This window comes from Lithobates pipiens, unplaced genomic scaffold (assembly GCF_037356315.1).
Source record: "Lithobates pipiens isolate NorthernLeopardFrog02 unplaced genomic scaffold, aLitPip1_a1.2 Scaffold_13, whole genome shotgun sequence".
NCBI lineage: Eukaryota > Metazoa > Chordata > Amphibia > Anura > Ranidae > Lithobates > Lithobates pipiens.
The window spans coordinates 368688389-368713259 of NW_027507718.1; the positions used below are offsets into that span (position 1 = coordinate 368688389).

A 24871-nucleotide genomic window follows, 5' to 3' on the forward strand; every position below is an offset into this window, starting at 1 on the left:
GAATGATAGTCTCAGCCGGGGGTTCTGACCAGGCCAGGCCTCAACGTGTTTTGCTTTGCCCCAGAGCTTAAACATGATTAAGCCCAGGGGCTGGAAGTAAAACATATTAGGGGCGTGGCCTGGCCAGAGCCCAGGCTGAGGCTGCCATTCATCCTTTTACATGTGTCTGCTTCATGATGTGCGGCTCACAGACATTTTTTTTCTGCCACACTGAAGCTTGGAGCCGCAATGGGCTCCCATCCTAACTGGCAAACATTGTGGTTGGCTTTGGATTACACCTCTGATTTGAGCGACACACACATTTTTTACTTTTGGATTACCCTGGCTTTAGTGAAGTATACATAGTTTGTTTGGACCAGCTTGGTCCAAATGAGCTAGATAACATTCGCTAAAACATAGAGCTTTAAAGTATAACTAAAGGTAAAAATACAGAAAAATACATTAGAAATGGGACTTTAAAGGTACTTATAGTAATATATACCACTATTAAAATGATATGCATCTAAAATACTGCTTTGAATAAGGGAATGAGAAGTCTTGAGATATATAGTTAAGATATGAAGAGACATCATGGTTTAAGGGAGCCCAATGGCATTCACAGATGTATGCATTACAGTGGCAACATGGAAGGGATAGTAATGCTTTAATTGTTTATATAGATACCTAAGCTTCCACACCCTGATGTTATAGGTTGTTATATGGCGCTATATATCCTCTGTCCTCCCTAAGGATCATTCACTATCCATTGTGTGGAAATAAAAGAGAGCTAATAGAATGATATAATTTATTTTATGTTAAAGGGATAATTCCTGAAACCCCTCCAAGTGGTATGTATACTGTATTTACCATTTTAATTTAGGTCCCCCCATAAGATGTGCATTGTTGTTGTCTGTTTGTTTGTTTTTATCTGTGATTATCCGGTTCTACTCCTAGGGGGTGGTTCCGGGGTTGCAGACCCTATGGTTCACTATAAATAGTATTATTACTGTATATAATGTAGATCACATACATTGTTTGCAAGCCATCTATTTATTGGATGTAATCCCATGATGGTCTTATCTGTACAGTTTTAGAGAGAATGAGACAGTGGGATATTTGGAACTCACATAAGACATCATGCCATACCTGTTGAGATCCCCCTGCTACTGTTGACTACAACAAAGGGTGTATATATGAAATTTACAATAGAGCTTTGCTATTAAATATGTATGGTCCATGTAGAATCAAATTACTAAAATGTGTATAATAATGTGATAAAAATAAAATAAAATAGATATTATAGAACCACATTATCAAAATACTGATAAGAGTGAAATGCAAACTCACTGTGCACTTTCAATAATGTGTCAGTAGTTCAACAGTCATTTAAACGCCAAATAAATCAAAGCCGGGATCAGCTCCAAGGTGGATGTAAACAGCACATAAATGTGACTGTAAACAGCACATATAAAATATTTAAAAAGAAACACCACCAGTGCTCTCTGTTTAAAAAGTTGGATAATCACTTTATTCTTTGCTTTACAATACACACAGCAAAAAGGAAACAGCAAAAAGCAAACAGCGCATTGTATCTACTCTCAGGGCGGAGTGAAAGCCCACTGCTTGCGGTTCCCGACTAATAGCTATAGTCCACACACAGACGTAGGTTGGAGCTGATAAGAAAGTAGTGACTATGACATAACATGTTGGGCGGAGCTTCTCTACACCTGTCCAGAGATGAGGTATCTAGTTCTTAGCAGCTGTGACCCATGTTTGTGTGCAGACCATATCTATTAGTTGGGAGCCGTGTGGAGCAGTGAGCAGATTTAAAGTCCCATTTCTAGTTTATTCTTTGGTTTAAAGTTGCAGGAGTGTTTGTGATTTTCTGTGTAGTTTTAGCAGTATACAGTTATATGAACACCTGTTTTTTGAGTGCAGAGGGATTAGAACCCATTTTTTTTGCTGTTTGTGCCCCATTGTATCGTAATAAATTATGATTTTTGTTCATCACTACAAGACAAATTGTCCAGAAATCTTCCAATGGGGACACTAGTTCTGGTAACCCCAGTGACAAAAAGGGATTCTGACGCTTTTAAGGGATTTCCTCTCACTTTCTCTTTTGGCTATGGGACAGGAAGTAAAGTGAAATTTTCCAATGGGACACAGATGGAAAAGAGCAACGTTTGGCTTTATTCTACTTTAAGACAGGTATAAACACTTACTGGATGACATTGTGTTTGTTAAGCAGTGTGTATCATAAACATTTGTAATGTAATGTAGGGAAAAAATATGCTGTTCAAGATGACATGATGGGTTTGCTTAGATAAAGAGTTAATGACTATGATTGGTTGATTGTATGTTAAAAAGGAAATGTGTCATTTGAATATGTACCCCTTATTGGTGGACAATGATCGGTAACGCCTACCTTTTATTATTATTTAACACCAGTGTTAACATGCAGTGCATATGCAGGATGAGCCACATGACACCACGCTTTCCATATTGTTCATTAGCAGTACAACTGTACTGCAAGGTCTCACCGATTAGGTATGAGATCTCCCTAAAGGCAATGGTGATATTGTCTACATCATCAGGGACCGGGCCAGTGCCTTCAGGGGAACCAGGACATAAGAAGGGCAAATTAATAAAAAAAAAATACATTTAAATTTAGAAAAAAACACACAACTAGTGATGCATACTAATGTGAATTTTAGTAATATAGCGTAAAGGTCTGCTTTAAGGCATTTATCTAATGTTAAAGTGGTTGTAAACCCTTACAAACCACTTTGACCTACAGGTAAGCCTAGATTAAGGCTTACCTGTAGGTCCAAGCAATATCTCCTAAACCTATATGGTTTAGGAGATATTTGCCCGAAAATGGGCACCGCTGTCTACGGCGCATGCGCCGTAGACAGCGGCGCGCAGGCGCACTGAGCGCGGCATTCTCAGCGACGGAGCTGTCGCGCGTGTCGGCTCCTGTGCGCATGCGCGGGAGTGACGTCATCGCGGCTTCGCCGAATGACAGCGCCGGAGCTGCGAGACCCCACCAACAAGATGGATGCGGCGGACTACAGGGGACAGCGGCGACTTCGCTGGCTCCTGTGTCGGGTAAGTGACACATAATGGGCTACTATGCGATGCATAGTAGTCCATTATGCTTTGCCTTTGCAGGGAATGAAAGAGGAAGTAAACTCATCAGGGTTTACTTCCTCTTTAAATACAGTATGTGAGAACTACTGTATAGTTCAATGGTTTCTCAGCTTATCAAAAGACTAAAACCTAAGCAGACGATATGCTTACAGTGAATAATTAACGGTTACAAACAACCTGGAACACATTATAATCCAGATGTATTGTCCTGTAATTGATATTCTGAGTAAGAATTCTGTTTGCACTGTTTGATTTACACTCTTTGTATAATATTATTATGGACAATAGGGGCATCTTTCTAAACATTCACCTGCAAATAATTATGAAGTCAATTTGCCCTAGAAATATTCAATTTATTTATAGTATGCAAAATGTATAGTTTGCAAATGTGAAAGTAAAGTACAGAAAGTAGTAAAGGTTCAGCACTTTTTGAAACTTTTTTTATAAGATCTGCCATAATCCCAACTTTACCGTCCAGGGACACTAGATTTGTAGTATCCCAGTGGCAACGTGGCAGCAAGCTAAAATTAAATCTCTTCCAAATAGATGCACACCAAGTAGCTTGACACCCCACATTTATGGGGGGGGGGGCTTATGTGCCACACTCTTCTCCCCTGGGTGTAAATAATTGGTCACTTTCTGAAGAGATTTTTGGAGCCATTACCACCCTAACCATAGCCATAATCACAGTAGTGACGTAGGAAGGAACATCATTGCAGTCTAGGAAAAATTAAGAGTAAGGCCGCGTACACACGCGCGGACTGTTGGCCCAACCTTGTCCGCTGAACAGTGTTTGGGCGGACAGTCCGCTCGTGTGTGGGCTTTCAGCGGACAGTTTCAGCGGACAGTTGGACGGACAAGGTTTTACGGAAATTCCGAAAAACTGTCCGCTGAAACCTTGTTTCAACGAACAGTCCGCCCGTGTGTAGGCTTGTTCGTCAAACTAAGTTCCGCGCATGCTCAGAAAGGATTTTCAAGCCGAAAGTTATAATGCAGTGTATAGGACGTCGTATTTTGCGTCCCGTCGTACGTGCCGTTCACGTCATCGCGCACGGTTTCAGCAAACTGTTCGTTCGTCGTGTGTGGCCATGTCCGTCCATGCTAAGTTTGAGCGGACTGTTCGCTCAAACTGTTGGACGGACAAAGTTGGGCCAACAGTCCGCGCGTGTGTACGCGGCCTTAGAAGTTGTTGATACCTGTTGTGAATGCACATACAATTACACATTGGCTGCAGCACACATAGAAAACACATATAGATGCTACATACAATTAGAATGCATTTGCCAACCAGACCAAAGCCAATGTGTACAGAAATCGGAGCAGATTTGATTACTTATACTGCATTGTAGCCTGGCTGGTGGTGACATATAGCAAATACACCATCCTCCAACTTGAAATCAGACTTGTTACACTCCTGGATGGGCTAGAGAGGGATGAGAGGGATGGGTGGAAAAGAGATAGCTTTATTCCAGAAATATAGTTTTATGCATTAAGGTGAAAAATCTCCTGTGTTGCAGCAGCCCCCCAGAGCCCCCCTTTTACTTACCTGAACCCAGTCTTTCGAGCGACGGGGACAAGCAAACCAGCTCCAGCTGGTGTCTTGGGTCCTGAATGGATAGATTGGTAACAGCACAGCCATTGGCTCCTGGTGCTGTCAATCAAATCTAATGACACGGGAGACGGGGGACAGAGTCCTGCTATCTTTGTAAGTATGACATGTTTGTTTTGTTTTGTTTTTTTAAAACAAACCTTTACATATCCTTTAAGGCCCCTTTCACACAGGACGGATCAGTAATGATCCGCCCCGTGATGATCCGCTTGCTCAGCGGGGATCGCTCCGTTGTCCCTGCTGAGCTGGCGGCGGACAGGGCGGTCTCTGCACACTGTGCAGGGACCGCCCTGTCAGCTCTCTGCTCTCCTCTATGGGGATTGGATGAGCATGGACCGTTTGTCCGTTTTCATCCGATCCGCTCTGCAGACGGATAGAAAAATAGGATTTTCCTCCATCTGCAGAATCGGACAATTGCGGAGGTGGACAATAGCGGGTGTCTGCGGATGTTCATCTGCAGACATCCGCTATCCCATAGGGATGCATGTATGTCCGTATTTCATCCGCAAACGGATGGATGAAATACGGACATACTGTCCGCATGTGTGAAAGGGGCCTAAGTTGGGTTTGTGCACCTGGCTCTCCCTCCTATGCACCTGCTCAGTGTTTAGAATAGAGATCAGAAGACAAAACTATTCTCAAATTTTGCAGTGAAGTCCTTTCTATCATTAGCTCAGCTCCAGTCTGCCAGCAGTAAGTTGACAGCTTGCCAGTCTTCTAATCTCTATTGTAAACACAGATAGGGGAAAGAGCCAAGTGGTGAAACCCAACTTGAATAACTTCACAGCTACACAGTGTCTACTGCTACAGAAGTCAGTGAGGCCTTATTTTAAAATGTATTTACTGCTTGTTAAGAATTTGTAAATATTTTAACCACTTCCCGACCAGCGCACGACGATGTACGTCGACAGAATGGCACGGGCAGGCATATTGGCGTACAGGTACGTCCAATATTCAATGCCGCCCTGCCAACGGGAGCGCGCCGCCAGCGGCGCGCTCCCGCGCTGGTCGGGACCCCCGTGAGTCCGGTCGCGGGACCCGCGGACTCGATCGCCGCGGGCATCCCCGTGATCGTCTCACGGAGCGGCCGAATGGAGGAAATGCTGTGTAAACAACATTTCTCCATTCTGCCTAGCAACTAGTGACGCTGATCTCTGCTCCATGTGATTGGAGCAGAGATCAGTGTTCACTAAATGAAAGCCCAACCAACCCACAGTTAGTAACACACCCCTAGGAACACTTAACCCCTACACTGCCACCCACTGGTTAACCCTTTCACTGCCAGTGTCATTTACACAGGAATCACTGCATTTATATAGCAGTGATTACTGTATAAATGACAATGGTCCCAAAAATGTGTCAAAAATGTCCGATGGGTCCCCCACAATGTCGCAGTCACAATAAAAATGGCTGATCGCCGCCATTACTAGTAAAAAAAAAATAATAAAAAATTATTAATAAAAATGCTATAAAACTATCCCTATTTTGTAAACGCTATAACTTTTGCGCAAACCAATCAATAATCGCTTATTGCTTTTTTTTTTTTTTTACCAAAAATATGTAGAGGAATACGTATCGGCCTAAACTGAGGGAAAAAAATGTTTTTTTATATATTTTTGGGGGATATTTATTATAACAAAAAGTAAAAAATAATGCGTTTTTTTCAAAATTGTCGCTCTATTTTTGGTTATAGCACAAAAAATAAAAACCGCAGGGGTGATCAAATACCACCAAAAGAAAGCTCTATTTGTGGGAAAAAAAGGACGTCAATTTTGTTTGGGAGCCACGTCGCACGACCGCGCAATTGTCAGTTAAAGCGACGCAGTGCGGAATCGCAAAAAGTGGTCTGGTCTTTGACCAGCAAAATGGTCCGGTCTGCAAGTGGTTAATTCCATAATTTTTAATAAATTTCTGCTTTAAATCCCACCCACTTTAAAGAATAATGAACATACAAAATAATAAATAGCGTAAGGTAATTAAATATATGTAGTTAAATAAAATGCATGAGATATATTAGTTTCTGAAAATAGAGGTGAAGAATTTTTTTAACATGAGGGGCATTTTCAATATCTAGCACTAAGGGTTCGTTCACACGAGCTTTGATCTTTGAAGAGCAATCATTGTAGCCACAGCAGGAGTACCCCCATGGCTGCTGCCTGTGCAGTTAAAGGAGGAGTGGTTGTGGGCAGAAAAAAATGTAGCTCAACTGCAAGGTTTTACCACCCTTCAACTGCTAGTGGGAAGGAACCCTAAATGCTTTTGTTTTTTATTTGTGTGTAGTAACTTGTATTTTTTGCTTTGATGGATTGTGTGTTCTCACTGTAATGGGGACTATGATCACAAAAATAACCAGGCCTCTGTACTATACCATGATAGTAAAGTGCAGGGAGCAGCAAGGGGGAGGGGGCAGTAAAGGGGAAAAGGGACTGCTATGGCTAGACATGCAACTGATTCTGCCTAAAACAAGAGCATCACTGCAACTGATGTACCTCTTTAACAATGACTGGGGACTGTAGATGGGTGCTGTGGTCAAAATGTTCAGCTATATATTCTTTTTTCAATAAATTGTTCTTCACCTTCATTAACTAAAGGTGTAGCTTCCCAGTGCAACAAATATGAAATAAGTATTGTGGGAAAAAGGAGTATTATTTTTTTAAATATATAATCAAGCTAGATTACCTTTCCGTCAACAAAGCTGCTGTCACTTCAGAGAGAAAACGACTTGAGTTGATTCCTTGCCAGGGGCACTGTTCTTGGATAGCCACTATTTGTACGCAGAGCTGCTGCTTGTCAGGGAATTGGGGAGCTTAAAAACATCTCTGTGAATATGATCTTCAATAAGTCTAGTGATATCAACATGCACAGACTGAGCATCTTACAAGTAACAGAAGACTCATTGGAAGCTCTGTATTATTTACATACAGTATAGGATACCCAGAATATGAGGAGGCTTTGTCGTTGATCTCTTTGTGAATGCTATGTATGATACAGAAGTTTGACAACTTTGGCCAGTAGTGATGTATTTAGAAAACCTGTTTATATACATCATGGGAATAATGCTGTTTTCCATATATATATATATATATATATATATATTGCTATCTCATATGGATCTAAAAATGATGTATGTGTGTATTTCCTTTTGTTTCAGGTGTGGCTGTGCGGAGGACAAATGTTTGATGTCCCATGTTCCAGGGTTGGCCATATCTACAGAAAGTATGTGCCTTACAAAGTTCCAACAGGGACAAGTCTTGCAAGGGTGAGTCGGAATGATATGAAATAATTTACAAGTGAACTATATTTTAAATCCAGGTCCTGCCATATTTCTTTATTTATGTTTGGATAGAGTGTGGAAGGTTTGGAACTTCATTTATGTTTTATGTATTGTCTGTTTGCCCATTGAAGGGATTTTGTCCCTTATGGAGAAAGAGACAGTATACATGACTGGTAGAGGTTCTCCACTCTGCTAGATGTTGTATTGATTCCCATGACTGCCTTGGGAGCAATTTCTTCTGCCTGTTCTAGTTGCTACCCAATAAATAGATCCTAATTACTGAGATTTCTTGTTCTATCTGACATCTAAAAAGTCAGAAATTTTAAGTCATCCTCAGTCTTATAAAATGTGTTACTAGCAACCAGATACAATATCGACTTTAAAACCGTCAGTGTACCCAGGCTATTAAGCCTCCAAATTTATTTTGTCTTTTTCCCATTTTTTACCCCGACTCTCCAATTCAATGACAAACACCAAAGAAATAGTATACCTCGGTTACCTTATATTGATGGTATAATTAAATTTTTACTTACTGCTTTAAAACATATCCAATAAAAAATATAAAAAAAATCATATTGGCCTACATCACAAATGTAGGCCAATATGTATTCTGCTGTATATTTTTGGTTAAAAAAAAAAATCCCAATAAGCATATATTGATTGGTTTGTGCAAAAGTTCTAGAGTCTACAAACTATGGTTTATATACTGTCATTTTTTCATTCATTCATATTTATTCATTTTTTATACTAGTAATGTTGGTGATCAGCAACTTATAGTGGGGCTGCAATATTGTGGTGGACAATCGGACACTTACTGACAAATTTGACACTATGTGGGAACCAGTGACACAAACATTGATCAGTGCTAAAAATATGCATTGTACTGTACTGTACTGACTGTATGTCACTGTATTACTGATACTGGCTAGGAAGGTACAGGGTGATCAAAGGGTTAACTGTGTGTCTAACCAATGTTTTTGTGTAAACTGTGTGCTGCTTTTAGCAAGGGAAGTGATAGATTTTATTCCCTGCTTTGCAGGGACACAAAATCCGTCACTTTCTCGCTGTCAGAATGGAGCTCTGCCTTTTTTTACATAAGCAGAGCTCCATCCTGTGTCTCTGCACTTCTGCCTAGGGGGCATGCGCCACTGGTGGCCCACTTCTCAGTGGCTGCTGGACGCTGGGCAATGCACCCAAAGATTGGCTTCTGCTTTGAGTACTCACTGTAGAAGCAGCCCACTAGCGGTGTGAATTCCTTAGGTGAAAGTGCGTGAAGTGGCTATACCTTAGGCCCCTTTCACACTGGGGCTGTCGGCGGTAAAGCATCAATATTTTTAGAGGCGCTGTTTTTGCAGGAATTTTCGGCCACTAGTGGTTTTTAACCCCTGTTAGCGGCTGAAAAAGGGTTAAAACGACCTGCAAAGCACCGCTGAAGCTGTGCATTGCCAGCAGATCGGCAGTGGTGCCCATTTAGTTTAATGGGCAGGAGCAGTGAAGGAGCGGTGTATACACTGCTCCTTTACCTTTCCAAAAATGCTGCTTGCGGGACTTTTTTTTGCGTCCTGCCAGTGCACCGTGAGACAGGAGAGGCTCATTACAGGCGCTATTTTTAGCGCTGTAGCGCCTGTAAAACACCTCAGTGTGAAAGTGGTCTTATGGTTTTTTGGATAAGTTATCAATTAAAACATTATAAACTAAAAATGCTTTTTAACTGCCTTCACAAACACTTCTTTTCCTATTTACCTGCTTTAGAAACAATCATTTTACACTTTAATATAAAGGTAACAGCAGCATAAGTACTTTTGGTAAAAATATGGTACACCAACTTTATCCTTCAGGCCTTAAAAGGGACAATATAGAGCAAGGGTGCTCAACCTTTTGAAGAGCGAGGGCCACTTAAGTGATCTGGTAAACGTTTACAGACAGAATTTACAATTTTTTTATTTTGATTGGGGATGTGTGATAAAAACATGGCTCAACTATGGGATTTTACTGTTCCCCCGAGCTGCAAATATAAATGAGCCCTTACTGTCCTGAGGTCCATATAAGGCTGTTTTCCTACTGATGCTCTGCAGTATACCTGCACCACGAGCACACTGTACCTGTGACTTTCTTGCAGGTTAGCTGCACTTTTCCATAGATTTCTATTATATCTTGCAGGTGGGGTGCACTTTATGAAAGTGCACCAAAACTCCTGCATTTAGAAGTTTTGGAGCACTTTCAGAAACCTGCAGGATATAATAAGTGTGCTTCTCTGGTTTGAGGTCAAGAGCCACATCAGATGGCTCAGAGGGCCACATGTGGCCCGTCTGTCACAGGTTGAGCACCCCTAATGTAGAGAATAGAGGACAGAGAGGTGTGATCCTATAAGAGAAGCTGTATAGAGTATTTTGCTGTCTGCACTAATAAAATAGGTGTATTTTATATTTTCAGAAATTGTTTATTAAAGTAATAATAAAATTGATTACTATTGCTACTGACCAGAAGGGTCATATATTGTAAAACCAGACAGCTTGCAAAGGACATACTCATCAGTGCCGGGACCCATCAAGGTCTGTGGCCATTCGGAAGTTAAACATTACTCCAACCCAAACATGAGCCACTCTTGTGCAGCGTTATGGGAAGTTCCTACAGAGGACGTGGTCCCATATGCAACACACTTTTGCAAGTGCATACAATGCATTAGGAGGGACATGCAGAATCTATGGTCACCCCACCAATCAGTGTACTCTGCCACCTTACTCCTAGTAGCAGAATAGGGTCCCGCCGGGCACGTAGTATAGACCTCATGCCTGCTCACTTAACCCTTGCTTCTCCATACCCAGTAACGGGGCATAATTCTCTGTAATGCTAATCAACTCCCGTAGACTGACAGAGATGGACAGCTAGGGATATAACCATATCACTGGCACCCCTTGCTACCAGACAACCTGTCACCTTACCAGGTACGATACCAATGACTGGTTGTAGTCAACTGTTTTGTTGCTGAGATGTTACGAGAAAATTTGGTGTGCTATTGCAGGCTGTTGCAAACTCAGGCCTGTGTGTGTGTGCGTGCTAGGACCTCATGTGCACCCCTTGAATGACTTCAGAACAGGCGTGTTCCAGTTAACAACTTTTACTATAAGTGCAACATGCTAAACATAACATGGCAGAACATCCTTTCACTATCTAACTCTAATAGTGGCTGCCTCAGGGTACCTGCAAAGGTAGAGTCCTTATGGGTGAAGTCCATAGCTGACATGACTCATGGGATAAGTTCAAGACCTGGGTGAATTCCAAAAGCCAGAGCTCCATAGAAAAACTGTGTCTTTGTGTCTCGTGCATTCCTGTCCCTTTGTTTACCTGATGCCTCTGAGATCTGAACCTCTGCCTTTTATATATCACAGGACAGGAGGCTGGACCCCAAAAGCCTATGACAATGTGAGCAGTAGAACTCTTTCTCCCTGTAATCTGGGCAGCCATACTAGTCTAGCTACCATTAACATAGTAGGCAACCTGCTTACCGATGGATAGATTGTGGTAGAACCCCAGTTGAGAAATCCTGGTGTAAAAGAAGCAGTGGACCTGTTAGATCCAAAGAGAGCCTGTTCCAGATAACATATTTCAGTACCCAGGGTCAATTTATAAGGCAGTGAATGCCACCAAGCATTCTCTGGGTGAGAAGCAATTAATGTAATTTAAAACACATGCACCTGGAAGATTCCCCTGCAGGGAATGTACAATGAATGTTAAATATTAACATGATTGAGATTTTCTTTTTATAGGGAGCAGCAGGGGAAGGCAGGTAGCGCAATTTACATTGTTTTGCTTTAGATCCACTTTCTCCACCTGCTAAAAGTAGAAACGCCAAGGGCATATTTACTATACGGCATGATAAATTGTATATGATAGATTCCGTAGATATTAGTAGACTTACTGATTATGTAATGCAGTACATTTTTACATGAACAGTAACTATCTTTATGAAATAGTTTTCTCACGTAGACAGATTTAAATAATTCATAGTATATAGGTCATGTACACCAGAATAAGTGGGGTGTGTGTCATTTAGCTTAATATATTTATGTTTTCCACTGTAAAACCATTATAGCACATTCACCTTCTCTCCTGTCTCATTTGTCATGTCTTTCAGGGCCCTGCTCTTATGTTCTGCAAGATTTTAATTTATTTATTTGTTTACCAGAGAAATGGGATATTTTACAGGTCAATACTTTTCCACAGGCTCTTGAGAGCTTTTTCAGCTCTCTGAGTGCAAATTTAAAACTGATAACACTACCAGGGAATGCTGTGTCAGGTGAAATACATTGATTACTCAGCACAACAATGTGTTTACTGTGTCACAAACTATATTTCCTATCTCACAACAATTTATGTATAAATCTGGAGAAAAGCCAGTTTTTTTAGAGGTGCTGTGCCTCCTCCCTGTCATCTCAGAACATTGTTTAACCTTTCTTTTACCAGTGCTACCATCATTGAAAAGCAAGTGCTTGAAAAAAATATTATTTTGCAAATTTAGCAGTTGTTCATTTTTTTTTTACGTTAAACTTTTTTAAAAGTAGATGTATGTTTTGTTATTTTTTTTAGAGAGCTCATTATTTATAGATCATGTAACTGTATGTATTGGATTTAGGTTCTCTTTAGGTAATAATACCTTTATTCATGATATTTTAAGCATACTATTTTGATTTGTACATATCTGTAGAATTTCACCAGCTGAACGATGCTGTGTAACAACCGAGTTTTGTGTTACATTTGGTATACGAATATGAATGACCTCTATGTAATATTTCAAGAGTCCCAATGGTCATTATGATAAGGATTTAATCACAGTTTTATTGTGATAATGTTGAGCCATTGTTGTTACAATATCTGAAAATAAGCAACGTTTTAAAAATGTGCCTTTTTTCTTTTTCCAAGTCATGTAAATCAGGGTGATCTGGGTCACACCAAAATTTGTTCTTTCCAGTTCATATATCTCTACTTGTAGAGTAAACTAGAACAAATGTTAAGTACAAAATAGAGACATTACAGGTGGCATCTTAGCTGATTTTAGCTGTCATTTCTTAACTGCAACTTCAAGAATTGGCACTTTCGTTTTATGAGAAATCCCAAGAAATGTTGACAGATTCGTACAGAATAAATGTGGAACAGGGATAGTGGAATAGGAGAATTTTGCAGATGAAATCCAGTTATAATTGCATATTAGTCCTGTGTAAGTGTCTTTTTTGGAGTATTATGCCACATTTCATAGTTCTTAAAGGCTAAGTTCACCTTTAAAAACAAAATAATAAATGCACACTTTTTTCAGAAAAAAATGTGCATTTATAATTTTTTCCACAGACGCCTACATAGCATTGCACTTGCGAACAGAGGATTGCAGGTGCAGTGATTGTCTTCTGCAAAACTTCCTCCAGCTCTCTGCCTGTCCCTCTGTCCAGGTTTTTAGTTATAGAACTGGAAAGGAAATGTCAATGGGCTATGAGTGAGCTGATTACCGCACTCATGGTCCCGTGTTAACTATAAGGCCGGGTTCACATATGTTCAGCCACGTGTTCCTGCCTGGGGTCCAATGCGTATCTGTGCACTGGTTCAGGTGCTATTCACGTCCGATTTTTTTGCCTGAATGCACACCTGAGCTTGATCCAAACACGCAACTGGACCCTTTTTAAATCCGTGGCCACCCTGGACATGTGTGAACCGGGTCCATTGAGAGTTGGTCACACTTTCTTGTCAATTGGAAAAATCTGCATCCAATTTGCATATGTATGAACCCGGCCTAAGTCCATTTGCTACTTTGGCAGATGAGACTTGTAGTTTTTCAATTTCTCTGTGAATGACCGATGTGTCTGTGAAGTTTTAGCAAAAGAAAGGTATATACATTTAATCCGGGGTCTTTAACCTTTTTATGATTAAAGATCCCCATTGGATTGCCTACTATGTGTCCTCACTATGGGGGTTATTTACAAAAGGCAAATCCACCTTGCACTGAAAGTACACTTGAAAGTGCAGTCGTTCTAAATCTAAGGGGTAGCTCTGAAATGAGTGGAAGCTCTGCTGATTTTACCATCCAATCATGTGCAAGCTAAAATGCTGTTTTTTATTTTCCTTGCATATCCCCCTCGGATCTACAGCAACTTTACTTCCAAGTGCACTTGCAGTGCAAAGTGGATTTGCCTTTAGTAAATAACCCCCATTTGTCAGTAATACTGCACAATTAAGTTTTTTTTATACCTATTTACATGATGTCACACTGGATGGAAACATTGTTTGCTTTTATTGGATTGAAATGTGCTTTTTTCTGTGTTGTTTGTGAGTATTCTGGCCTTTGTTGTACTCTCAATAAATATATGTGTCAACGCCTGGCAAAAAGACAAATGAACATAAATCACAAAGTGTAGTGCTAAGAATTAACCCCCCTGGCGGTGTTCCTGAGTCTGGCTCGGGGTGGGGATTGTACCAAAAGCGGTAACCCCGAGCCAGACTCGGGACCGCATCGCTGAATGCAGGAGGATTTTACTTACCTTGTCCCCTGGATCCAGCGATGTCCCTGCGCTGTACGAGCGGTTCGTCCTGTGCTCGATTCATCACGGAGCCAATCTCCGTTCCCTGTGAGCGCTGCGACGCACGGGGACAGAGATCGGCGCCAAATTCAAAAAGTAAAACACACACTATACATACAGTATAATGTAATCTTACAGATTACATTGCTGTATGTAATTATTTCACATCCCCTTTGTCCCTAGTGGTCTGTCCAGTGTCCTGCATGCAGTTTTATTATATAAAAACTGTTCTCTATGCCTGGAAACTGGAGATTGCCCATAGCAACCAAAACTGTCACTTTACTTCAAAAATGGTTTTAGACCAGCTAGAAAACAGTGATAATAAATTGTAATCACTCGCAGAATAGAGGGATAGCGATTTGTGCAGAGATCCGTCATCAAATATTGAAAAGTAATGACAGTGACAATTCTGCAACTGAGCAAATTTCTGTGTTTTTGATTTGATTACAATATTGAATAATTTTTATTATTGTTATATTATTATTATTTGGTATAATTATTTATAGTTATTTATTTATTTATTTATTTTTTCTCAAGAAAAGTTTTATTGTAAATGTTGCATAAAACTTACAGTTCAGCACATCAGAACAATACCACACAGTGATGTTACAGTCGATTAATAACCAAGGAACAATAAATGAAACAATTAACAAATCTACAATTTAAGGCAAATACCTTCAGAAAAGACGAGGGTTATGATCAAACTGACCCTTTTGCCTAAAAGCTCCTCTAGATCAAAAACTAACAAAAAACAAATAAAATTTGAGCTGTTCACACTAGTAGAACAGAACAGGAAAAGTGCAGGCCAAGTCCTGCGTAACATACTCAAAGGTGGGTCATCTTGTGTCGAACATTGAGGTAACCGGAGACTTTAATGACCAGGAGCTTGGGGGTTATTTGGCAGCAAACATGCATTATTACCGTGGCGGGAGCGATGCGGGGGTGCGGTCACGGACCACTAGCGACCCCCCTGTGAATGCTACCCTAGAATACACTTGTATCCAAACACCAAAAACCAAAAAAAAAAAAGGGGGGGGTGGGGAAAGAAGGGACATGGAGGGGACCATGAATGACGCATACAGAGGGGGGCACCTAGACTAGGATGTATGCGCACAACTTACACACGTACACGTCGGATATGGTAATAACTCTAGAGGGTGACAGCTGCCCTCAGAACCAGCCTGAGGATGGTAGGGGGAGTTATGCTGCATTTTCCCTAAGCTTTCTAAAGCTAGGGATGTATCCTCTCATTGGGAAAGTAGACGTTTATATTCATCAGATAACTTAAAGTGGTTCCAGCAGGACCATATCTTCGTAAATTTAGACGCTGTGTCTTTAGCAGTTATTTATTATATTATAATTTATGATTTCATTTTTCAAACTTTATCATACCCGGGATGTCTTCTAGACTCTGGTTTGGACAGATTTAAGTGAGTTATTCCTAAGAATTACAGGACTACAATATAAAACGCCAAATTTTCATGCAAAATAATTGTACCGCTTTTAGCACCTAAAATCCGAAATAATCATACCGCCAGGGAGGTTAATAAGAAGTCCCAATGTGAGAGAAAATGTGACATCTCAATAAAAACAGTCCAATAGGTATAGGTCCACACAAAGGAAAGGGATGGGAAGAATCTGTCATCAAGAAGGAAAGGTTCACACTGACTCTCACTCCAATGAGTGGACTACTTAATCAAAAGCAGTCAAACACACTTAAAAATCCTCCCCTTGGATTTCACCGTACACATGGGGCAATAGATTGCATGAACACCAACAAGATCCTCCTTAGACAGACACTCATCACATTGGGACATCATGTAAATAGGTATAAAAAAACTTGATTGTGCAGTATTACTGACAAATATATTTATTGAGAGTACAGCAAAGGCCAGAATACTCACAAACAACACAGGAAAAAGCACATTTCAATCCAATAAAAGCGAATAATGTTTCCCATCCAGTGTGATGGATGGCTGTCGAGCTTGGCAACGTCACATGACTTTGCCTTGTTTTTGAGTATTCTAGCGTTTACTGTACTCTTAATAAATGTACTTGTCAGTAATACTGTGCAATTACGTTTTTTTTTACCTATTTACATGATGTCCTGAACTCCTGATGTGATGACAGTCTGTCTAATGCCGCGTACACATGACCGGACTTTTCGACAGACTAGGTCCGACGGACTAGGTATTTTAAGGGGAACCCTATGCCAAAAAAATGGCATGGGGGTCTCCCCCAAAGTCCATACCAGACCCCGCCCCTTATGACGTCCCAGTCCCAGGGCATGCTTGGAATGTGACGTCATAAAGGGCCTATGAGATGTACAGTACCCTGTCGCCGAGAACCAGCGCAATAGGATATCGCTGGAACATTCTCACGGGCAGGTGCTGTAGATGCCCTTGCATTGTATTTGGTCCGTCGGACCAGCATACAGACGAATGGGCTTCCCGATAAGATTTAAAACATGTTCTCTTTCTAGGTCCATCAGACTTTTAGGAAGAAAAAGTAAGACGGAGCCCACACAAACGATCCAATTGTCCGACGGACCAAGTCTGCCGGAAAGTCTGATCGTGTGCATGTGGAATAAGAAGGATCCTAGTGGTGTTCATGCACTCTATCACCCCATGTGTATGGTGAAATTCAGGTGTGTTTGACTGCTTTTGATTCAGTAGTCCACTCACTTGGGTAAGTGTCAACCTTTCCTTACATAGTTACTAAGGTTGAATAAAGACACCAGTCCATCCAGAGTGAGAGTGTACAATTATCCCTATGCCTGTACATTGCATACTCACATCAATCCCTATCCTCAAGGAGCCCACAATCCAAGGTCCCCATTCATATACTAGGGCCAATTTTGGATAGAAGCCAATTAACCTACCAGCATGTCTTTGGAGTGTGGGAGGAAACCAGAGTACCTGGAGGAAACCCACGCAAGCACAGGGAGAACATGCAAACTCCAGGGAGGTAGTGTTATGGTTGGGATTTGAACCAGCAACCCTTTTTACCGCTAGGCAAGAGTGCTAACCACTACACCACTGTGCCACTGTGCTGCCCAGTCCTTCTTGCTGATGGATTCTTTCCAGCACTTTCCTTTGTGTGGACCCACACCTATTGAACTGTTTTTATTGAGCTGTCATATTTTCTCAGCATCGGGACTTATTATTAATTCTTAGCACTGCACTTTGTGATTTATGTTATTTTGTCTTTTTGCCAGGAGATTTGTGTCAGCAGCTGTGTTGCTATTATTAATGCTATCATTCATTAGCATGGATATTTTTGGTTTTACATCTTGCACAATAGAAGCACAAAGATGCTTTATTGTTGATTAAATTTGAGGTTTATTTATTGCTACACTTAATTGGCAGCATAGAGTCACTTTATTATTTTATGAATTAAGTTATTTGATGAACTATGCTTTTGTGATTGAAGGTATTCCAGGTTATTTGAAGCACTGAGCAATTTTATTTTAGTTTATTTTTAATGTATGAATTATGCATTTGTTTATTGCATAAATAAGTTGTTCACATAGGAAGCTTTACTCTTGTAACATGTTAACAACTTTAAGGCATTTCCAAGCAAAGACAATCGCAAACGTTAACCTCCATGGCGGTATGATTATTTCAGATTTTTGTGCTGAAAGCGGTACCATTATTTTGCATGGAAATTTGGCATTTTATATCGCAGGCCTGTAATTCTTAGGAATAACGCACTTAAATCTGGCCAAACTAGAGTCTAGTAGACATCCTGGGTATGATAAAGTTTGAAAAACTAAATCATAAGTTATAATATAATAAATAACTATAAACAATTATACCGAATAATAATATAATAATAATACAAATTATTCAATAATGTAATCAAATCAAAAACACTGAAATTTGCTCAGTTACATAATTGTCACTGTCATTACTTTCAGTGTTTGATGACGGATTTCCCCACAAATCACTAACGCTCAAGTAATGTAATCTGTAAGATTACAGTATACTGTATGTATAGTGTGTGTTTAATTTTTTGAATTTGGCGCCGTTCTCCGTCCCCATGTCACAATGCTCGCAGGGAAAGGAGCCCGGCTCCGTGATGAATCTAGTGGAGGACGAGCCACTCACACTGCGGGGAGACATCTCAGGATCCTGGGGACAAGGTAAGTAAGCTCTTCCTGGATCCTGCGATGCGATCCCAAGTCTGGCTCAGGGTTACAGCTTTTGGTTCTGAAATCCCCCCCCCCCCAGCCAGACTCGGGAATACCGCTAAGGAGGTTAACATGCTGGGGTACAGGACTATAAAGAAATAAAATGTTGTGGAACTTCAGTTGGGCTTTAACTGTTCTGGTATAAAACTAAAGATAATTGAAATGATAGGGGGTTTAGGGTAGAACTCCTGTTAAAAATTATAAAAATGAATGACCCACCAAAAGATAAAACAACAAAACTAACTTTCACTACAATATTCAAATTAAATCCACATTTTCCATAATTTTTAACTCTTTTACCTGTATATCCCTTATTGACCATGCCAAATTTAGTTTCAACTATGTTTCACTAACTCAGTGGTTATTAAATCCTGTCCTCAGGACCCACTAACAGGCCAGGTTTTAAGTATTACCTTGGGGAGACTATAAGGCCTCATTTACACAAGGTGGATCCACTTGCACGCTATCCGTTGATCTCCGCTGAGCTGGCGGATGACAGGTCCCTCTCTGCTCACTGAGCGGGGAGGGGCTTGTCGAGCGCCGCTGGATTCTCTGGAGAGATTGGATGAAAATGGACAGCATGTCCGTTTTCATCAGATCTCGCCCGATCCGATCCACCAGCGACGGATCCCAACGTAGGGCCATCCGTCTGCTTTTGGCGAATCAGACCGGACATGTCACCGCTGACGTCCATTGCTCCATAGACCAGAAGTTTTGACGGCGGACGGTCTGACAGTGTGAAAGGGGCCTAATACTGCAATCACTGAGCAGCAAATTATATCACCTGTGATGTATTTCAGATGTATTTCAGTTATCTTACAAACCTGACCTATTAGTGGAGACAGGAGTTGAGAACCACTGAACTAACTGTTTATTAAGTAATAACTTTGTAACTGTTTTGCTGCCTGAATCTAAGCATTGCAAATGTACTCTCTATAACTGATGCATTTGTGGTGAGATATAACTTACAATTTCAGCAGTGCTGACAGACAGTGACTTGATCCAAATTACATCTTGCAGATCGTAGAAAGTTTTAATTAACAACTTTAGTTATTTAGTTAGGCTTGTGCAGATCTTCATAAATTAACATCAAATAGGTAAAAAAAAAAACATAGTATGCTTTTTCCAGCAATACCATGTTCTCAGAACAGAAACTAAAGACACACTTGAAAGAGAGCTATATAGAGCATCTCCTAGCTATGGGACAAAATTATTTAAAGGCAAACAAACAGACAATGCATGTCTACCATGATACTCCTCATTGAAATCTATGATTTCAAATATTAAGCAAATTGGAATTCAGGTCCAAACATTGTAAGAAAAGAATATTCCTGGAACTCCTGAAAAAGAAGAAAGGGGGAAGAATAATGAAAACATTAGCACACTCTAAAATTTGCAAAGTCATTACTGATGTATTTAAAATAGCACAGAGAACAGTTTATGAGTGTATCTTCAAAGAAGAAGGCAGTAACATTTACTAGTCCTTCTTACCTCTCTTTGAATCAAGTTTTTCAAGGGGGAAATCATCAAAATGCACCAGTCCTTCTTACCTCCTTTTGAATTAATTTGTTGGTTTAGAAGTCAAATCTTCTTTTGGCAAAAGAAATACCAGTTCATTAGTCGCCCTGAAAGTTAGTTACGCTGATTCTTCCTTAATTATCCTTGACTTCCAAACTTTTCCATCATTACTTGGTGCAGAATTTGTAATCAGACCCTTAGGTCAATGGTTGAGGTGGGCATTTATTTACTTCAAAAAGGCTATTTTCCACAACCTTGAAGGCTTCAAAAGTCCTCTTTCTTCCAATGACTCCAGAAGACATTGGTAAGGTGCTAAACCTGTCTTTAGTGTCATCTATAAATATTAGGGCAGATATATTCTCTAACAGGGGTGGGAAGTATCCCGATTTTCTGGGTGAAGAGCATGGCTGGAGTCAGCAACACTGGACACTTTTTATCTGGGGACACTGAAACCAGTGGTCTAGCTTTAATTATGAAGAGCACTTCAACAAGACTAATATCTCATGGGTGAGCTAGAAGGATTTGAGGTCAAGTAGCATAGGGTCCAGAATTAACCTTGCAATCCCATTCATGCATTCCCAACCTTGCATGTCAGAGGAATGAGGTAGGTTGAATTCCCATCTACATTGGTTGTCATTCAAAACATTTTACTTTTTACTGCCTCTGTAAAATTTGTTCCACAGTCAGATCCCCATAACTTTACAGGTCCTCGTACAGTAACAAATCTTCAGAAGGCATTAGTAAAGGAAGCAGTGTCCACTGATTCTGTCACTTCAATATGCACTGCATGAATACGCAAACAAGCAAACAGCAAGCCCTAACATTTATTGTTAACAACTCCACCACAAAAGTGTAAATACAGAACAAAGATGTCTATACTGACATTATTAGTAAAAGGCAGTTCTGTGCTTAATCTGTCAGATCAGAGCTCTGCCATTTGCTGCTGTTGGTGCTTTCCTTGCAATTGTTCACACTTGACACATTTGTGAAGAATAGAGGATATTTTCATCCTGACTATCCAAAATCATCCACATCAAACTGCTCCCTCCCACCTGTAAAGTGCTGTCCTTGGTGCTGAACTTGCTCATGGTGATGTTGAATCAGCAGTGCAGTTATAAGATGTTTATCTGAAACAAAAAGGTGATTCTGTTCCTCATTTAACAGACTGAACTTTCCTCTGTGACCTCTAACTTAAAGTAACTTGCTGTGGTCAATCATTGGCTTAAATGTGTAAAGCGGGCTATCCTTAGAAAGGTTTAGTACCTTTAATATTACCAACATGTGAGTAAACTTTATGTTAAACACATTGAATAATGACTTTTTCTGCTTGTGAAACTTCCTTGATTGTGGAAGGCCCTTTACCGACGTCCCATCCATGGACACTTTTCATGGACCTCGGTACTGGTTGCAAATTGATGAGCAATATGGGTAAGCCATGCGATAGCTCATACAACAGAAAGCCACTTTGAAAAGCATTCAAAGCAGTGAGAACTTAGCCTAATTTTTTAATTCAAACTGATGTTGAGTGTAAAGACTCCTATCATACTCAAGATTATCCATTTAAGTAGAATCATTGTGAAGTGTGATGGACTCCTCATTGTTGTAATAAAACAGTGGAACATTTGCTGAATGTTGCCCTAAGAGCAACTGGTTCTTATCTGAAGAGGAGCAAAACTCCTATAAGGTTGTTTTAATTAGGCTCATTGAGAAGGACATCATTGAGGGAAACACCTTCATATCGAACACTTGAATCGAAGACCACCCTGATCTGAACTAGCTTTCAAGGATGGTACATTCCAAAGCATGGGAACCGACATTCCTCTCCTTTCTTGAAAGGTGGTGTAGGCTCAGCATGATCTCTTGCAAACACCTCTGTTTCAGGCAAAAGGATGCAGGTTTTTGTTACTTTTTTTTTTGGATGTTGGTCACGCTAATACCTCATTACCGTCACAGTTCAGGTTCAGCTCGTGGAATTTATTCAGCCTTAAAGAGAAGCTGAACTCTGGAAGCTGTGGCCAAAAAAAGGCAGACAGAAAGCAAAATACTAGTCTCTTGTATTGCCTGTGGTCACCATGTAGGCAATATTTTACCAATTTCTGACTGCTTTGTTCCACACTATGTTTCTGTGTAAAGAACGATATCTCAGTGGTGACATGGTTTTGCGTTTTCTAGGAGGAATTAAAGACAAAATCTAGATGTTTCAGGGTACTGAATAAGCACAATTAACATTTATAAATGTTCACTAAAACATTGCAAATCTACACTTTTTTGAGTTCAGGTACATTTTAAGCCATTTACCTGGAGTTCAGCTTGAAAATCTGTCTGCACTGTAGGTTTCATCTATATAGATTTAGCTATGAAATCACCTACAGATGAAAATAGGGTAAAAAGAAAATCTTAGTTTCCAGACAACAAGCAACATCAGCAGTTCTCATTTTGGTGTTAAGATACAGCAGAAAAAGAAGATGGACTCTGAACAACAGCATAACAGCTCCTGCAATCTTCCATATTATTGTGTCTCTGTATCATGCTATCTTTGCTTTTGTAGTTTAAATAAATAAAAAAATGAACATTTACAAAGGGGAAAACTGATACCGCACATAAGGAAATGTGTTTGAAATGAAAAAGCTATATTGCCGGTGACATTCACAGACTGTGAGGATACGAGCGTAGCATTCACATTGTGCAGAGATTATAGTAGGTAAAGCAGTGAATAATTAAATCCCCCACACAACAGAATGAAGTAATGTTTTCTGAGTTATCTAACTGTTGACTGGACATGTTGTGTTTCCAAACAAGACAAGTAGAAGGGCAAAGAACATTCTCGACAAGCTGTGATTGAATTGAAATCCTAGAAAGAACAGGGGACACATGATTAGGTGTTTGGAGATTTAGCTGTTGTAGTCTACCAGACTTAATCATCAGAAGATAAAAGAATTCACAACAGTGAATGATCTTAATAAAGGAGGATTGTTTAGCAGAATAGGTTTGTAAAGACGGTGCATTGAATGACATCATCACACACACGTTGCAGATGAATCTCAGCAATGACACAGCCCTGGCTGCCCCTCAGCCTATTCCCTTATCTATAGTAAAGACAATTTCCAATTTCTAAATTACATTTGTTTGGGTAAAGCACCGGGTAATTTTTCAAACAAGTTGCCTTTTATTTTAAACATTTTTTGCTTTCACTTTTTTTTTAACATCAGTATATCAATGTGGCTTGTATGAACTTCAGCTTGTAAAAGAAAGTTAGTGTCCCATAAAGGCCCTGTCTGCCTTGTGTACAGTCAGTCTGGGCTGGACTTCCTTTCTTTGGCTAGGATATATGAGGAAGTAGCTGTTAGAAATGGTTTGTGAAAAGGGAAGAGCTAGTCATGCAGAACCCAATTCATTAATGTTAAGATAAACACATGATCCTCCTAAGTGGGCCACAGCTAGGGCCTGGTTCAGCAGTGTCAGGGTAATAGACCATGGGAGAAGAATGTGCTGATATTCAAAACACTGATAACCAATACCTATATGTAGGTCCATGTGCTTACAGAGAGGGCTGTTCTGCCATTTATTTGTACTTTGTGCTATCAGTTGATGTTAAAGGGATGATAAAGGCTCCTTTTTTTTAATTAAAATAATAAACAGGTTTATTCTTAACTGCTCTTTTGGGATCCTCTGCCAGTGTTCTAGGCTTCTCTTCTTCTCTGTATGCCTTCATAGGAATCTGCTTCCTATGGTGACAAATGTGTTGCCAAGCTCCTAAGCTCTGCTATGTGCATCCATAGACATACAAAGCATGGCTCAGCCAGATCCCCCGCTCTCTGCTTGTGGTGGTATGCACATGAATTTGCATTCAAAAAGATGGGTTGTATCCATAAAATGCGAGTGAGTATTAAAAGTTAAAGTGAATGCTACTCCAGCACATTTCTGTTATTGACTGCTTGCTGCATTGATGTTCACATATTATAAAAACTGCACCTAATGTGTATCAGTACCATTTCTACCATTAATAGTATTAGAATATGTGAGAAAATAAAACTGAATCCTGAGGCAAGGATATTACTGTAGATCATGGGGCCCAATAGAACATTTTAATGGAACCCCAATGAATATGACAGGTAGCAAGAGAGCTTTCAGCATAGAGAGTACTCTGCTACAGACCAGTACTATGGACAGAAGCTGTCACTGAAGAGGCACTAGTTCAGAAAATCGACTGCAAACCTTAAGTTTTAAGTTAACTGCTTTGTTCTCTTCTGTTCTAAAGCTGGCCACAGCTACTGATATTGAATAGCTACATTTCTATTGTGTAGGGTCCCCCACTTAACAGACTTGTGTTGAAGAGAAACAAAACATTTTTGACGATTAATGACAGCCAATCATCTGCAGCCACTGATCAGTGTATTCTATATGAAGGGGGAGGGGCTTTCCATAATTTCCCTTGTTTGCATGGATGGAGGAATCAGTTTATTTTTGCGCCTTGTCTGGACTAAAAAAAATATAGCTTTGTATGTATGGCCAGCCTAAGTTCTTAATTCTTAATTCTAAGCCCCCTACCCCTTCCACCAACATAGCAAGGGAATGAAATTGATGGT

At 40.2% G+C, this 24871-nt stretch overlaps 1 protein-coding gene across 1 annotated transcript in view; it reads left to right on the forward strand.

The window, feature by feature from the left end:
• Positions 1 to 24871, forward strand: part of GALNTL6 (polypeptide N-acetylgalactosaminyltransferase like 6) — a 1867045-nt gene that overhangs the window by 1603552 nt on the left and 238622 nt on the right. The window contains exon 8 of the mRNA XM_077477209.1: positions 7890 to 7997. Within this exon, the coding sequence (XP_077333335.1) occupies positions 7890 to 7997 (108 nt within the window). The remainder of the gene's footprint in view (positions 1 to 7889; positions 7998 to 24871) is intronic.